Source organism: Cydia amplana, chromosome 5 (genome assembly GCF_948474715.1).
Source record: "Cydia amplana chromosome 5, ilCydAmpl1.1, whole genome shotgun sequence".
Classification (NCBI taxonomy): Eukaryota; Metazoa; Arthropoda; class Insecta; order Lepidoptera; family Tortricidae; genus Cydia; species Cydia amplana.
Genome location: NC_086073.1, coordinates 19,589,688 through 19,608,339, shown reverse-complemented (window position 1 = coordinate 19,608,339; position 18,652 = coordinate 19,589,688). Strand labels below are relative to the sequence as shown.

Below are 18,652 nucleotides of genomic sequence, written 5' to 3'. Positions count from 1 at the left end.
CTAGTTGCTCTGTGTTTTTAATTGTCTATAGTCACAAGATAGTCACCTAATTTTCGTCGTTTTGAGTTTGATTTGTAGAAAGAACGAAAACATTTAAACATAATCAAAATAAAACACTTAATTTAGCAAGGATATTACTTTCCTTGTGTGTTGTAAATAAGTGTAACGTGTGGGTGTTTCTTTCTCGTTTAGGTAGTGTTCATGGCGGCTCAAGATGAAATTAAAAGTCTCATAGAGAAAAATAATGAATTGGTGCAAAAAGTTCAGTATTGGAAGATGACGGCAGCTCAGAGGGAAAATGAGAAATTGGAGCTAATGAAAGAGGTCAACGAGCTGAGGCTCAAAGTGATTGTAAGTGTTGCAGTGGCACAACGTCGTAGGAAACAGCTGTAGAGTTGACAGGTCAATGACCGTGAAAGTGCCCTTAATTTTTACCGTAAAAAGCTTTTATCAAACTTGCTGATTAATGAAAATTATGAATATTGTTTGGTAATATTGCGACTATATTAAACGACTGTGTAAGATGTGACTGTGTCCCTTATATTTATCTATATTTATTTTTAAAAGACAATAATTTCTTTTAAAAAAATGGCTCAACCTGACACATCATATCATTATCTTTTCCAGCGCCTTAAAAGCGGCGGTGCCGCAGACGCTCGCAAGCTAGATGCTGCACTCCAACAAGCTAGCGAGCAGGCTCTCTCCCACCTTGTGCAGGCCTCCAGTGCCGTCGCACGCACCATTGAGTTAGCCAAGACTTACATGAGAGACCGGGAAGGTAAATTTCTATGGCGTTATTCATAAACGTCTGCTAAGTTAATTAGCTGATGATCATTGTTTGTCCCTCTCTATGGTATAACAACAGATAGGGAAAAACGACGAACATAAACTGATTAAGTTAGCAGCCGTTTATGAATAACGCCACTACTCTATTAGAACAAATTAAATTGCTTTTAGAAAATATTTTAATTTGTTTTATTTCAAGTAGAAACACTACTAGTCTACTACAGTCGACTCTCGTCAATTCGAAACTCGAAAGACTTTTAAAATATTATGAATTATTGAGAGTTTGAAATATCAAATGGTTCGAATTTTTTGAGAGAAAAAATATTAATGTTGGAGTTATTGAGTAATAATCAATTATTATTTATGAACTGCAAAATTTTTAACAATATCAAAAGTACATAATGTGAATTAATTATTAGTCTTTCGGAAGAAGTCTGTAATATTAGTTTGCTAGTTTGCTTATCACTGGTTTGAATTAACGAGAGTCAACTGTATATCCATCTATATACAGGCGCAGACACAGTGTCCCCACGATGGAGCAACATCAGCAATTCTACTGAGAAGGTGCACCGGGTGCCTCCCATGATGATGGGCGGGCAGTCCATACAGCCCGTAGTTTCACTCAGCAGGGCTACTCTGAACATTAACACTAGTTCTAGTAAGTATGAGAATACATTTATAAGAATATATATTATATTATTATAACCATTTTTTCATTATTCGAGATTTAGATTTATGTATGTATACATATGTCAGTATTGTTTATGGTCAATAACAGATTTGTTAGATATAAGTCACATAAGTATTGAAGTGAATCAAACAGTAGTTTTTGGTATACGGGATAATAACATGGTTTATATTTAGTGTATAATTTAAATAAATTTATCAAAACTATTTTCTATTTTTTTCATTTTAAAGTGCTAATCGAAATATTTTATTTTCAGGACAAACAGCTAGGAGTCCGAACTCTAGTCGCAATGTTACCGTTAGAGCGTTACCAATGCACATGCTACAAGGTATGTATCTAGAGGTATGCTATTACTACTACTACTTTTTAAATCATGATGAGAGTTTTTAACTCTCGACGCAAAATAGGGGTATTATATGTTTGACGCCATTCTTTGTCCTTCTGTCTTTTTAACGTGAAAACGAGGTTACGAGTTACGGTGCGGTGGTTCTTAGTTATGTTTCATAGAACGAGTATCAGATCTTTTACAAAATGATGCTAGGAATTCTTGCATAAAATGGATTTTGTTGGCATATATGTAGTGTAATGGGTTTATATATTTTTTAATTTAATAGTTATTCTAGATTGTTGTTTTCAGATGTTTACATTCCGCTGACGAGGATAGACATGAGGGCCATTCCGAACTACAATGAGACTGAACAGGAGCCTGCCGATGACAGCGGGGACAACATCCCGTTTGACGGTGATTTTGTTACCAATTAGCTTCATGCATGACTTTTTTTATTTTTTTAAATTATTATTTATATCGTTTCAACACCGGAAAAAATAAAAATACTTTTATAAACCTTCCCATTATTTTATTAAAAAATATTTAAAATGTTGAAAATATTTGAGCGGTTGAAACGCTCATATTTTTTGGCGCGAATTCGACGCGCGTGATGACGTCACGCGGCTCTTTTGCATGCAACTGACGTATGCCGTTTGCTACTCAGATGCCATCCCTTTCACTCTTGGTTGGTCTTAACAATTTGTTGAAACGAGTGACGTCACGTGACGTTTTGACCAATGGCGTTGCGTTTCGCTCACTAGCTTCACGCGGGCAAATTTTTGTACTTTTTATTTATTATTTTAGGCATTTAAATGATAATTTAATAACGGAAATGCATTTGTAACATGACATAACGATAACAAACATCGCAATAAAAAATATTTCGTTAAAATGGGGCATTATCTATGAAAAGGGACCTTAATGTCGATGGCGCTTACGCCGCACAGCGTCGCGCGGCATTGTATTGATATCGGAGCATCGTTAATAATGGCGTAACCGCCATCGACAATAAGGTCCCTTTTCATAGATGACGTCACAAATTTAAACTTCATACATGAGGCCTATTCTTCTAACTAAAATAAATAGGCATCGGAGTATTCATCGCATGGTAGCATTATAGTGAGCTATGGAGTCGATATTGACATTAAAATTAAAGTCATACTCATCCTCATAGGTACTCATTCAGTAGTTTGCAAGTGTTGTTAAATATACTAAACTAAAAAAAAAAAAAAAAAAAAAAAAATTTATACGTCATAATTTCATAGAAGCTTGGCGTTTAAAAGACCTGCACAGTCTGCTGTCAAAATTGCTGCAGGCTTATCTTGGTCTAACAATTTTTTTTTCAGCAAGCATGGAGGAGGTGGCCGAGGAACCTCAAAACATGACTGCTGATGACGATTACGAATCATCGTAAGTGTTTTTTGCAATTACTACACTCACTACACTGATTATCCAGAATTAAAACTAAATAGCTCTAAAGTGGAGTCCAGACGAGACGATTTTTCGCCAATCTGATGACGCAAACGCCAATTTGATTGCCCGATCAAATCACCAGGTGCGGTCACAAAAATGCCAATTTTCGAAGTTAGTATCTATGGAATGCAAATTGGTGATTGTGTACGTGTGGACTCTAGATGAGATTGGCGCCAATTATTTTCACGATCAAATCGGTCGATTTGCCAGGGGGCCGATTTTTGAATTTCGAACGTTCGAATTTAAAAGCGAGTGGTCGAAAATACTCGTATACGAAAATTTGTCACGATTTTTTTCGCATGATCCTAATAATACCTATTTTTGAAAGTCACCATTCGACCGTGTAGTGATTGACTTTCGATGGTAAGCACTTCAAAAATATTTATATTTCAATCAAAAACTAGCTAATCTAATAAACACATAAAATCTAATAAATTAATTCCTTTAAGATATTTTTTTATTGGCGGCATATAATACAAATATGTGACTAAAATTGTGGATTCCTACTTTCTACTGATAGAATTGAATACGAGTGGTCAATACCACTCGATTCTCAAATTCTATCAGTAGAATTTCAAAAATAGCATTTCATCGTTTTTCACTGATTTTCGAGTGACGAAATCGAATGGTCGAGATTCAAAAATCGGCCCCCAGGTCGTCTGGACTCTACGTAAATAGCCGAGTTCATATAACCCGGCAGCCTTCAAATCAAGGGTGAACAGGCACCTTCTGGGCAGGCTCGCTCTATCGTAGGCCATGTCTTCGCCTCGGCTAGTCTGTAAGCCCATTTATAATAAAAAAAACAACGGGTTGCACTCCGGGAGTGCCGGCAGAAGTGAAAACTCAATGACATTGTAACAGTTTTTCGATCAGGTCACATGTCCGTCTTACGAATCTTACGGTCACGTGACCTGTCGCAAGTGTAACATTTTTTCCCCATCACAAAATGTGCACAGCGCCAGGCGTGTCTCACTCCGCGATTTCGTCGCTTTGCTACACGTAGCTAAAAGTACATCCGTTCGGCCCCAATTTTGGGGAAAGCCATAAGCCGCGCGTGGCGCTGTCGCCACCTAGCGGCCATATCTGTGCTGATCGTAACAGACGCGTTTTGTTAGAGAGTGAGTCTTCTGTACTTAGTACTATTATTTATTCTGTGACAGCGCCGCTAAAGAAGTTTTCACTTCAGAAAAAAAGTTAGAACAAAAGTGTCATCGTTTGAGGAGTGCAATCTATGGTGTTTGCTCTTACAGGCCCGGTATAAATTGTTATGTGTCCGCAGGCGAAGACTAGACATAGTAACGGAGGACGTTGAACCTGAGAGTGAAGAACAGACGCCACCTAGGTAATTACCAGGACCCGGAATAGGGTATTTGACTGTATTTAAAATAAAATATTTCACACCATGCATGAAAAGCACCAGATAATTATTAGAAAAACAAACTTAGCGGTTATTTTTAAACAAAAGTTTTATTTAATAAATCGGATAGATGTATATAAAGTAGGTAAGTTGACCGTGACGTTGTTGCGTAATGTTTCATATAAATTCCATATTATAATTCGTGTAAAAGTGCCCTTGTGGCCTATTTGCTGAATAAATGTTGAAGTTGAAGTAACTACGCAATATTGACGTGTCTTTTAATTGAAAAACGCTTTTTAAAAATCAGTAACTATTACTTATGAAAGCAGAAGAATGTAAATAATCGTATGTGATCCATAATTGTTACATATTTGCCGTGACTTATTTTTCAAAAGTGTTTTTCAATATAAAGACACGTCAAGATTGTTTACCTTTTTTCTAATGCTAAAAAAACCGAATTATAGCAAATTGTTTTGACCGTTCTAAAAAAGAAACTGATTTGACTAGAAGGAGAACTCCCTATTTTGGGTGCGGCTATTGACAGATTGATCTAATAATATCGATAAAAAGAGCAACGCGGAATGACTAAATGACATTATATATATATCATTTAGATGTGAAAGTGTGCGTCCGAATTGGCCTCAAAATTCACTGCCAAGCGTACGACGATGATTTAAATCTATAAATGTTCAACCAGTTTGTAATTTGTACTTTATTTCCATAGAGTTAGAGTGGACAATCCCCTGGAGGGTCCCAGCTGGTTACTGGACGCGCCGCGTGAGCCTGACTCCACTACTGAAGAGGCTCTTAACACACCTCACACTGACAGTCCTGAGGTAACATTATTTGAAGTCTATTCCTATAGTGCTAGGGTTAACAATCCCCTGGAGGGTCCCAGCTGGTTACTGGACGCGCCGCGCGAGCCTGACTCCACTACTGAAGAGGCTCTTAACACACCTCACACTGACAGTCCTGAGGTAACATTATTTGAAGTCTATTCCTATAGTGCTAGGGTTAACAATCCCCTGGAGGGTCCCAGCTGGTTACTGGACGCGCCGCGTGAGCCTGACTCCACTACTGAAGAGGCTCTTAACACACCTCACACTGACAGTCCTGAGGTAACATTATTTGAAGTCTATTCCTATAGTGCTAGGGTTAACAATCCCCTGGAGGGTCCCAGCTGGTTACTGGACGCGCCGCGTGAGCCTGACTCCACTACTGAAGAGGCTCTTAACACACCTCACACTGACAGTCCTGAGGTAACATTATTTGAAGTCTATTCCTATAGTGCTAGGGTTGACAATCCCCTGGAGGGTCCCAGCTGGTTACTGGACGCGCCGCGCGAGCCTGACTCCACTACTGAAGAGGCTCTTAATACACCTCACACTGATAGTCCTGAGGTAACATTATTTGAACTCTATTTCTATAGAACTAGAGTGGACAATCCCCTGGAGGGTCCCAGCTGGTTACTCGACCTGACTCCACTACTGAAGAGGCTCTTAACACACCTAACACAGACAGTCCTGAGGTAACGTTATTTGAACTCTATTTCTATAGAGCTAGGGTCTACATTCCCTTGGAGGGTCCCAGCTGGTGACTGGACCTGACTCCACTACTGAAGAGGCTCTTAACACACCTAACACAGACAGTCCTGAGGTAACGTTATTTGAACTCTATTTCTATAGAGCTAGGGTCTACATTCCCTTGGAGGGTCCCAGCTGGTGACTGGACCTGACTCCACTACTGAAGAGGCTCTTAACACACCTCACACTGACAGTCCTGAGGTAACATTATTTGAACTCTATTTCTATAGAGTTAGAGTAGACAATTCTCTGGAGGGAGGGTCCCAGCTGGTTACTGGTCGCTCCGCGTGAGCCTAATATACCTCACAGTGACAGTTACTAATAATGTAAAAAAAAACTCATTTGGAACAATTACTATTGTTAACTTTGAATAAATGTCATATACTAAGAATAGATACTTTTTCTTAGTATCTGACATTTATTCAAAGTTTATAATTTATAGTAGTGTGTCTACTTGAAATAAAAACAAATTAAAATATTTTCTGAAAATAATTTAATTTGTTCTAATACATTACTATATTGTTTATTACAATGATTATCTTAAAAATGTTGAAAAATGTACAGTATAATTTAGATTGTTCCTTTTGTATGATCAGCACGGCTAGCACATGATTACCCGCGGGATAGCTCGCGCCGCGAGAGACGGCAGTCGCCCGTCACAAATTTCTATCTCTATCTGTCAATTCCTCGATTTTGGCAGCACGAGTTCGCACATCGAGAAAAGAGTTCCACGAGAGAGAGCCATCCCGCGCGCGACTTAGCCAATGTGGCCATTTATACATGGAACAAACTTTTCATTCGTGGCAACACTGAATCGGTAAAATAATAATCGGATAAGTAATGAATAGTCAGCCTTAGAAACGGAGCGTCCCTAGTCACGATAACTTTGTCTCTTTCTCGCAGTATGAAGAATAAGAAATAGCAAATATTATTTTTAAGTCGAAAATGTCAGTGTCAATACTGTCAATCAAAATTTTATTCGCTTTGTCGTTACAAGTTGGGATATATTATTATAATTATCTAAAGATTACCTACCTAATCATTAAAATACAACTCCTTACGAATAATTGGCGTTTTGTTAAAAGTTTTGGCTAACAAAATACCATCTTTACGAAGAAGTCAAGTTGTAAGTACGTACACAATTCAATCTTCATAAAGCTCTTTTCCGTTGTCTTTTGCAAAAAAATTACATTCCTTTTAAATCTTATTTACAGACTAAATATCTTATGCTAATCCCCGACATATCTCCCTTATGGCTTCGAAGATAGATTGAATGATAATCATGCACAAGCCTGTCATCAAACACGGAGGTATTCTCTACACCTAAGCATGCTGCTGCTAACCGCAGCCCTCCTGCCATCACGGAGGACATAGAAGGGCTCAAGTTGGGAACCTACTCCGTGCAAGGACAGTCGAGTGTTGATAACACTTCTCAAATAATGTGACTTTTAAATAAATACTACCAAAAACTTTAAATGATTTTATTTACTTTGACCTTTTTGAGATAGGTACTCAGATTTAAGTACGATTCGTCGGAGTCGGAGCGCATTTCACATTTGTATGCCCAAAGCCGCTCGGATGGCTCCGGACGGATTCTATCGCTTCTGCCACACATTATGTAATAGGTACACTGAAAAAGCACTCCGGCGCGGCCCAACTCTAGCCGGTCGGTGGGAATCGTAACTTAAGGATTAGGCTAGTACCAACTCGTACACTACAAAGTAAGTATTACGGCTGTGGTCTTCTGTGAGGTGGAGGTTGAGTTGAGCTGCCAGATTCATTATTTGCATTCTTTGTGGAATGATGTTTCACAAAATTTCGTCTAAATCGGTTCGGCGGATTAAGCGTCAAGAGGTAGCATATAGTCAGCAGCAATAGTTGCTAAGCGGGCGAGGTGTTCAAAATTACCTTGACGCGCTCTTATTCTCTTAACAATAAAGTCGCGTCAAGATCATTTTGAACACCTCGCCCGCTTAGCAACTATTGCTGCTGACTGTACATAGGTACATATTTACTTTTGCATTTACTTATTATAAGTAAGGTTGATCGCAATATTCAGGTCGGGATTGTGTTGTTTATATCCCGCAATGAATGGAAACACCTAAGGAGCGACATAATATAGGTTGTCAACAATAATTGCATGTAAAAATACGCGTGTAAGTAAATATAACGGGTTAGCACTGATTGATAGCACGTAATTGTTTCGCGGATTAGCAATGTACTATTTTTGTATCAATTATTTATGTTTCTATTAATTATCCCCCAGTCAATTCGCCACCAAAGGTTTGCTTTGTTGATGAGGTCGTGGTCGTACAATCTTAGGCTTAGATTTTTTTCTGTCGGATTTTCGTTTAACTTAAGAGAATAAACAAGTCATTGTGAAAAAATATAATCATTTTGATATTAATGGCATGATCATGAAACTCAAGATTCAAATTATACTTAAACAAAAAAGTGTTGTAGTATGAAATAAATATAAAATATGGAAAATTATCTTTCTTTTAGAACAAAAGTCAACAAAACTTCGACCAAATGCGCTTGTCGCGACCCTCTAGCCTCGAAGACAATTTCTCTCATTTTGACGTTCAAACGCGGGACATTTTGTCTCCCATAGTACACTCGTGCTACGATTTTTGAGAGTATCCCGCGTGGAACTGTCAAACGACAAAATTATGTCGCTTTGACATTTGTCCGCGAGACAGCGGGTTGTCGCGCGGTTCTTATGCTACCGATTCGCGAGAGAGCTCTATGTCGCGGCATTTTCTCGCCTGTCGACTGTCGCGCCCATCATGTGCTAGCCGTGCTGCTGCGAATGTAACCTTTTGTTTAATCAAAGTACTTTATGTTGGTCAGGCCGGGCCGGAGCCGGAGCCGGAGCCGGAGCCGGAGCCCCCGCGCATGTTCACGCCCACCGTGCGCCGGCGCAGGCGCAGCTCCACGCCGCCACCGGCGAGGGACTCGCTCAATGGGTATGTATACCTAAATTACCAATTTATGGGTGAATCAACTTTTTCTTGTCACTCGTTGCCATGGTTACGTTCTCCTGGGTCACTCTTTAAAACCTGATTTTTAGGCATTTAAATTCACCAAAAACGCTTTTTTGTGATACTTATAAACCCTTTCCATTGAGAGTCGTCTACCAAGCGTGTCAGAAGAAGGTGGTGTACGTCTTCTAACAAACTATGCTACTATTGTCTCTTGGCTGACCGGACAGAATAACAACAAGAAATAGTTGATCCACCCATACTGAATTAATTGTTATTCGATTCGATTATACAAAGCAAGTGAAATAGGTCACATTTTAACTGTCTTCTTTTTTGATTGACAAGGAGTAATAGAAGATTGTGTCACAAGGCAGCATAATGATATAGTTACGGTGAGGGCGTATATTGAATCCTGAACGAAGCGAAGGGTTCTACGATATTAGAATCACGAGCGTAGCAAGGGATTCAAGTGTTAGCGCCCAAGGTGGAAATAATTTTGCTACCATGTGACACATACTGCTTTTCACACCACCTATTAAGAAATTATAACGCATACAAACAAAAAAAAATTACTTAAAATGCCAAAGGCGTGTATGCATAAAGGAAGGAATGGAAAGATTTGCGCGGTCCTGGTAGGCTTCCGTGGTTAAAAGCAACACACGGATTGTGGAGGATGCGGGTTCAAGTCCTGCCGGAAGCGTAACTTTTTCCATTTTTTCCTTAAATATAAAATTTAAAAAAAAAACTGTCTTAGAACAAAAAAGTACCACTTTGATCCCTCCTAGCAGGGAAGAAAAGTGTCACTTTGATCCCTCCTAGCCCCTTTCCGAATAAGTGATGTGCATAGATGATTTAATAAAAACCGGCCAAGTGCGAGTCGGACTCGCGCACGGAGGGTTCCGCACCATCAACAAAAAACAAGCAAAAAACGGTCACCCATCCAAGTACTGACCCCGCCCGACGTTGCTTAACTTCGGTCAAAAATCACGTTTGTTGTATGGGAGCCCCACTTAAATCTTTATTTTATTCCGATTTTAGTATTTGTTATAGCGGCAAGAGAAATACATCATCTGTGAAAATTTCAACTGTCTAGCTATCACGGTTCGTGAGATACAGCCTGGTGACAGACGGACGGACGGACGGACGGACAGCGGAGTCTTAGTAATAGGGTCCCGTTTTTACCCTTTGGGTACGGAACCCTAAAAAGGTGATTAACAGTATTTTAAAACGTTTGTTTCAGTTCGCTGTCCTGCTCTCGCGTCCTACAAGTGCTAGTGCCTAAACTACTAGTGGCTGACCCGGCTTCGCCCGCCCACAAGCGACCAAAGCCGCGCTTCGACGCGCCCAGCCCCAACGGAGCTACCGACTCTAGAGTCATCGTGTCGTGAGTACATTGACAATATTATACCTGCTGACGACCTATCTGGCCTTTTTAGGGTTCCGTAGCCAAAGGGTAAAAACGGGACCCTATTACTAAGACTCCGCTGTCCGTCCGTCCGTCTGTCACCAGGCTGTATCTCACGAACCGTGATAGTTAGACAGTTGAAATTTTCACAGATGATGTATTTCTGTTGCCGCTATAACAACAAATACTAAAAACAGAATAAAATAAAGATTTAAGTGGGGCTCCCATACAACAAACGTGATTTTTGACCGAAGTTAAGCAACGTCGGGCGGGGTCAGTACTTGGATGGGTGACCGTTTTTTTGCTTGTTTTGCTCTATTTTTTGTTGATGGTGCGGAACCCTCCGTGCGCGAGTCCGACTCGCACTTGGCCGGTTTTGCAGTCGCAGTCCCTAGCTGCGACCGTCCCGACCCCAAGGACCCCTTTTAGTCCCTTTTACGACAGGCAGGGGGTGCCGTAGCCGTATTCTTACGCCCGTGGGTAGTGACCCTGCCTAGGAAGCCGATGGTCCCGGGTTCGAATTCCATTAAGGGCATGATATGATATGATAAGATATTTATTTATTTCATAATATTACATTGCATTATAAATTATTATGTTATTATTATAAGAATTAATATTATGATCGTCAAGAGTACATTATCAAATACGGGATATTCTAACAAACAATACACAGTTTAAGATCTCATGAATTCGACCATACAATATAGTTGTATATCCCAGCAGTATTTGCTTTAGTTGGGACTACAGATGTGAAAGTTGGACTCGGAAATTTCATGAAACTTTCACTAGGAAATATGGGAAATTTAAATTTAAAATTGGAAAGTTTCAATTCTCATACAAAAATGTAAGAAATTTTCTGAATTTTTCCTACGTTACATTTCCGAAACATTTCGCAATTTTGGAAAGTTTCAGCACATCAGTAGTTGGGACTGAAATTCCGGCACACTGGCTATGTCTTGTATCATGTATTTGTGTGACAAGCAAAGCAACCCATACCTACGATTTGACGGTTCGTGGACTTTAGTTCGTTGGATTATTAATTCACGAACTGTCAGATCGTATGACAACACACTAATTAAAAAATAATAATAATCATTTAATTCAGCTACGACCCATATAAGTCATTATTAAATATTAGTCTAATACCATTCGAGGAATGGGACACAGGACCCATTTCTCGAACGATAGTCTAATAGTATTAGTGTGTTGTCATGACAACCCATACGATTTGACAGTGTGTGGACTTAGTCTAATATCACGTTGTCGTTGAAAGGTTTGGAATATAGTCGTTGAAAGGTTTGCGTGAGCAACAAGAGCGTATCTCCCTTCCACTACTCCGGCTTCTGTCATTTAGAGGCAGTTTTCGCTATGCTGCGTCTAAATGCCGGAACAATTTTCCGCCACCAATAGTTAACAGTAAGTCCCTGGCGGCTTTCAAACTACGTTATAAGGCTTATATTATCGCTTCTAATTATATATGTCACCGTAAAATTGTAAACACTCGTCAGTTTATAATCTCGCTAGTTAAATTATAAACTGACGGCAGGGAGATTATAAACTAACCTAACCTACGTTAGATTATAAACTAACGGGTTCACAATCTTACGGTATCATATATTTATTACAGGGAAGAATTAGAATCTCAAGCCAGGGAAATAGAGTCAGGCGAGCCTAGCCGCACGCCCACCAATATACGCAGCGACAGCAGGCGGGGGCCGCACCAACAGGACAGTTACAGGGACCAAGAGGGCCACGGGCCACAAGAGAGTTACAGGTACCTACCGATATTTAAGGTTTATTATTATTATTATTTATTATTCATATAACAATACAAGATTGTGTTCGAATATTAACATTAATGTACAATAAAATAACTAGAATTAGAATTAAATAGCAATAAAAATACATGTCAAAAAAAATAACTCATCTTAAATAATAATTATACAATACAATACACAGCATACATTAGCAATTATACAGCAGTAACATTGAATTTAAAAATATCTATTAGATAATCATAAAAAAAAAAATCGTATTATAAATAAGCTACTACATAAGTCCCTATAATCAAAATCTCTCATCCTTCATAAATTCTTCCACTGCATATGCACTGCATTCTTCCACTATATATATATTATTCCCAGTAGTTACCACCAAAATTTTGTTAGAGTTAAATACTAATAAAACAGTATAAAAAAAATATATATAGAGTGATTTAATAAATCATTATTAAGTCGATTAGTGTTTTAGTAAACTGCCTTAGAAGTGACGAAAAAATATTGAATCAGTTTAGCTGGTACTAGTACAAAAACTGTAATATATGCAAGGATTAATTTAATAATCCATTCAGATTATTTTTCAAGTGATTTTATTCGGTAATTCAAAATCACTCTATATTTATACTATACTATTTTATACTGTTTTTATTAGTATTTAACTCTAACAAAATTTTGGTGGTAACTACTGGGAATAAAAATTCCCACTAGTTACCACCAAACCGAGTTGGTGGGAAAAAAATTCCCTGTAGTTACTACTGGTAACAACTTGGTGGTAACTAGTGGGAATAACCCATATTTAATTATTGTAACTGTTTATATACATTTTATGTGTGTTTGTTTTACCCTTATAGGACCCTCTGTCTGTCTGTCCCGATCATTACCCCCCCTTACCCTTATCGAATAGGTTTTCCTGTCATCTATAGGTAAAGAACTATTTTATGTATTTTTTTTCAAAATTTTAGTCTGTAGTTTCGGAGATATAGGGGGTGGAACAGTCGAACAGACAGACAGACGCACGAGTGATTCTATAAGGGTTCCGTTTTTCCTTTTGAGGTACGGAACCCTAAAAAGCAATCAATGGAATGTTTCGCACGCTTTTGGTAAGTCTCGAGTCTCGACCAAAGCGGTGATTTTATTCATTTTTCCTTAGATACAGAAACTATAAACCGGTTATCTTGGTTATCTGCAGTATTGGTTACTTTCTGCACTTGTTGTACACATAAGTATTGTCCACAGGAGAGACAGCGGCGACAGCGATAGCGGAAGCGGAGCGGACAGAGTGAGCGAGGGCAGGACGCGGCGGAACCGGAAACCGGTCACTTATAAAGAGAAGCCTTTAAATAGGTATGTTGTTACATTTTTTATACCAAATCTTATATATGACGGGTTAAATTATATTACATATATATCACTTTGAAGTGGCGAGGGGTTATGTATAAATAAAGTCACACGAATTTCAAAAATGTTTGACCCCTCCCTCCTTTCTTGTCACACTTGGTTACATTTGGCAAACCCCTGGTGTGACGTCACATATCTGGGGGCCTACCGCGAAAAAAAAATTCACAAATTGCGGGGATCTTTCTCTTTTACTCCAATGAAGGCGTAATTAGAGTGACGGAGAAAGATGCCCGCAATTTGCGAACTTCGATTTTCGCGGTTATAGCCCCGGCAATTTTGCTTTTGACGAAATTTCGGCAATTCGAACTAGGTATTATTTTTAGAAAAAAAAATTTTTTTTACAAGCAACATTACAAAATTTATAACACGTAACCGATTAGGAATAAAAATTACATGAACAACGATTATTAAATAATTATCAAAACTACTAATAATTATCAATACGATGGATAACAATTATGCACTACATCTGTACTTACTGTACAGCGAATAAACAAAATCAAAACCATTATCGGTAACACATAGTGACGTCACAACGTTTTTGACTCCCCCCTCCCCCTTGTCACATTTCCTTAAGATCGGTTTTCCTAGGATAGCGGTGCCGTCATATAGCGGCCGTCTCCATACTAAATAATACCATAGAGAAATATAATAAGACAAGAGTGCTCACTCCATACATCATCCAAACTATTAATTTCAGTGTCTACATTTAGCATCGAGTAGCGGAACTATCAGTACTGCTACTTGACAATAGATGTAGCAGTACTGATAGTTCCGCTACTCGATGCTAGATGCTAATAGTCTTTTTGGTACTAAAACTGATCAATGGAGTGAGCAATCTATGTATTTTTTTCTCTATCATAATACGGCTAAATATGGATGTCGTAGTATTTGTATGGAGACGGCCGCTATATGACGGCACCGCTATCGGAGGAAACCAAAGCTTTAGCCCCCTTCCCCTGCGACGTAATTAATGGTTGGCCCCCGATAGCGATAGCGGAGCGGACAGAGCTCGCGAGGGCAGAACCCGACGCATCCGGAACCCGGTCACTTATAAAGAGAAGCCCTTGAATCGGTATGGTGATTATAGTATTTTATGCAACCGTTGTTTAAGAGAGGTCAAAAAAGGCGAGTGGCGTGAGTAACAATTTGAGGCGAAGCCGAAAATTGTTAATAAAGACGCCACGAGTATTTTTTGACTCGGTTAAACAACGTTGCATACAATACTGTTTCTACGACCAAGCACTTACTTTGAAATAGAATTGTAAATTTAACAATTATTTTTCATTCAAGAAGTAGCAAAGAATGGAGGGCACGGTGGGCGGGAAAAGAATGAATGAAATAAAAAAACATGTCTATGGTTCACTCATCTGTCAGAGATGACAATTAAAATTAGGTTGGGAACTATGTATTTCATTCATTTATTAAGTGGTGATTACACGAAAGTGCCAAAAAGATACTGCGTGTATGCACAAATACTTTTTTGGGGAATAAACTAAAGACTTGTCTTGATAACTATAAGATAAGGGTTTAAAGGTGTGTGCACGACCCTTTAAATGACAAATAAAAGTACGGGAGTAGAAAAAATACATTAAAAACGGGTCACTCAAGTATTTTTGCCGAGTCATAGGGCACGGAGGGTCCGCCAACGCGAGCTCCTGACGATACTCCTCGGTACGGAGTGAAACATGTCGAGCGTTTTTCGAGTTAAAATACGTGAGTGACCCGTCTGTTTCTCACGGTAGTTTTGTTATTATAACTCGGTAAAAATAAATTATTTATGTATGGTGGCTTCTGTCCATAACTTCGTCTCACAGTGTGTTGAAAACCCTCATTTTGTTTCTTTACAGTACACCTAGTACTCCATTACGACACCCTGTGCTATAATAAGCACATTACGTTACCGCGTCGAAAATTTAAAGGGCCATATGTACTGTAAAATGTATACACGTGCGAAAAATAGGAAAACCACACTCGTTGCAAATTTAGCACTTGTCTCGTAAATAAATATTATACAATCAATTAATTTTTGCTTGTACTTAACAATATCAGCATCAGCCGAATGATATTTTTATAGATGGCACAGAATAAGTAATAGCATAGAGAAAAAAATACATAGAGTGCTCACTCCATACATCAGTTTTAGTACCAAAAAGACTATTAGCATCTAGCATCGAGTAGCGGAACTATCAGTACTGCTACTTGACAATAGATGTAGCATCGACTGGAAAGTCTTATCTCAACAGCATAAGACTCCGTTACGTTCCGTACTCGATGCTAGATGTAGACACTGAAATTAATAGTCTGAACTGATGTATGCAGTGAGCACTCTTGTCTTACTATATTTCTCTATGGTAATAGTATTAGCATACAGAACGGCCACGCACCGCCCCGCCCCGACTCGGATTACCTCGCCCCGCGACATGAATCTGACGGACTTCTGGCATGCTCTCAGTAGAGCGACTTACGCACACATACACAATGACGCGTGTACAGACGTGCCGCGCACACATAAACGCAAATCATTTTTTATGTATGGCGTGTCCGCCCTGTGTATAGTTCGTTTTTTTTTTAGCATTAGAAATAAGGTAAACAATCTTGATGTGTCTTTTAATTGAAAAACACATTTTAAAAATAAGTTACGGCACTTACGGCAAATATGTAACAATTATGAATCTAATACGATCATTTATATTCTTCTGCTTTCATAAGTAATAGCATGTAATAGTTACTGATTTTTAAAAAGCGTTTTTCAATTAAAAGACATGTCAAGATCCCTTACCTTCTTTCAAGTTCTTTCTAATGCTAAAAAAACGAACTATAGATGGTCAAGCAAATCTTGTCAGTATTAGAAAAAGGCGGTAGATTTGAAAAATGTAGGCGCGAAGGGAATCGTCCCATAGAAAATTTGAATTTCGCGCCTTTTTCTACTGACAAGATTTGCTTGACCATCTACATGCATTTTTTCAGACATAATTTCCAAAATATTTTTTTTTTTCAGGAAACTCCGGAGATGATAACAGTCGTCGACTGTAGGCGAATTATTTATTGTTTTTATTACTATAGCGTCAGGTGACAAGCAAAAGTCACTAAGTACCACCACAAGTTCATAGCCATAGTGAACCATATTAGTACGAAAAAAAGCTTGATTTTTGTTTAAATATTTTATAGTAATTAGTGACTTGCTTGTCACCTGACGATAGTATCTCATGCATGAACCGTGATAGTTAGTCAGTTGACATTTTCACAGATGATGAATTTCTGTTGCCGCTATAACAACAATTAATATTCATATTTATAATAAGTATTCATATTTAGATTATTAGTGGTAACACGTTGTAAAAAATTAGTGCTAACCACCATTTGTTTGTTAATCTGTTGCTATTGGTGGGAACCTATTTGGCTTTCTGTTATTTACATATATATGACACCGTAAGATTGTGAACCCGTTAGTTTATAATCTAACGTAGGTTAGGTTAGTTTATAATCTCCCTACCGTCAGTTTATAATTTAACTAGCGAGATTATAATCTGACGAGTGTTTACAATTTTACGGTGACATATACAACTATTGTACAATTGATAGCTGTTGGTTCTCCGAATAATAAATAAATTACTAAAAAGTACGGAACTCTCGGTGTGCTAGTCCGACTCGCACTTGTCCGGTTTTTTCCATAGTAACATCTATATTTAACCATAGTTTGCAATAGACGGTAAATTATTACTGTAAGTACCTGTTTTCATTGCTTTTGAGTGCATTACGACTGTGGAAGAACCAGTATTTAGAAAACGAAGGAAATTGTTATAATCACTATTAACATTGTTTGTTTTAGTTTTATTTTTATAGTGAAAGTTAATTTGTATTGTTAGATTTGAGGCAAAAATAGTTATAATAAAAAAAAAACATTTATTCCTAACTAGACTTATGACTTCAAAATAAATAAACTAAAATTTATAGACTGACATTTATATATGTTTTAGATACATCATGTTAACCTCGTACCGCCCAATGTACATTACGATGTACACTCTGTGGCAATGGAATATTAACTTTCATAAAAACATAGTAGCATTTCTTTTCATTCTTTTGTCTCGTTAAATGTTCGAAATTTCTCTTGCTATAATTTTGAATGGTGGGCGGGACGAGGTTTAAACAAAACTTTGTTTTAACCCTTAAATGCATGATTTTTTGTATAATTAACTGATAAATTGAAATGATGGGTAATGTATAGATTGTGGGAAAAATAAAGAAATAAATCATAATATTTAAAAAATAATATATGCATATTGAGCCACGGGCCTACAAAATATACGATGTAGATCTACATCATTATGCATTTAAGGGTTAACTTTAGATATATAGCTGGTCAACCAAATCTTGTCAGTAAAAAAAGGCGCGAAATTCAAATTTTCTATGGGACGATATCACTTCGCGCCTACATTTTTCAAATTTGCCGCCTTTTTCTACTGTCAAGATCTGGTTGACCAAGTATAGTTAGGTATCTGATATTCTCAAAATCTTTATTATTTTTAATGTCGAGTGTTACAAATAAGTAGAAAACATTGTGTATGCCTCGCTTGCTTTTATCTATTTATCTAGACGTAGGCGTAAGATAAAAAGTGGAATCTTAAGCGTTGCGAGGGTTTCACAGCACGAGAGTAAACTGAAGAAACACTAGAAATATTTTTAAAATTCTGTAGCAATAAATTGACACAACATCTCTAGATTCAATAAACTATAGTGCCTTAGGATTTTACCAAAAATCATAGTTTAGATAACCTTATTTAAACATCTGTGTTAATATGTTACCGAGTGTTGTACAAATTTTGTTTACACATACAATTTATACAAACGATTACATACAATAGC

General features: G+C 37.9%; 1 protein-coding gene across 1 annotated transcript; it reads left to right on the top strand.

Annotated features, from left to right (window-relative positions):
* The first annotated feature begins 44 nt into the window (after nucleotides 1-44).
* Nucleotides 45-16,847, top strand: LOC134648284 (uncharacterized). Its single transcript, XM_063502774.1, has 13 exons — nucleotides 45-351; nucleotides 628-778; nucleotides 1,298-1,438; nucleotides 1,731-1,802; nucleotides 2,112-2,216; nucleotides 3,149-3,212; nucleotides 4,555-4,617; nucleotides 5,357-6,032; nucleotides 9,069-9,184; nucleotides 10,440-10,583; nucleotides 12,235-12,381; nucleotides 13,622-13,729; nucleotides 16,785-16,847. Exons 1-13 carry the CDS (start codon nucleotides 202-204, stop codon nucleotides 16,798-16,800), a joined length of 1,953 nt encoding a protein of 650 aa, XP_063358844.1. The 5' UTR covers nucleotides 45-201; the 3' UTR covers nucleotides 16,801-16,847.
* Nucleotides 16,848-18,652: the final 1,805 nt, after the last annotated feature.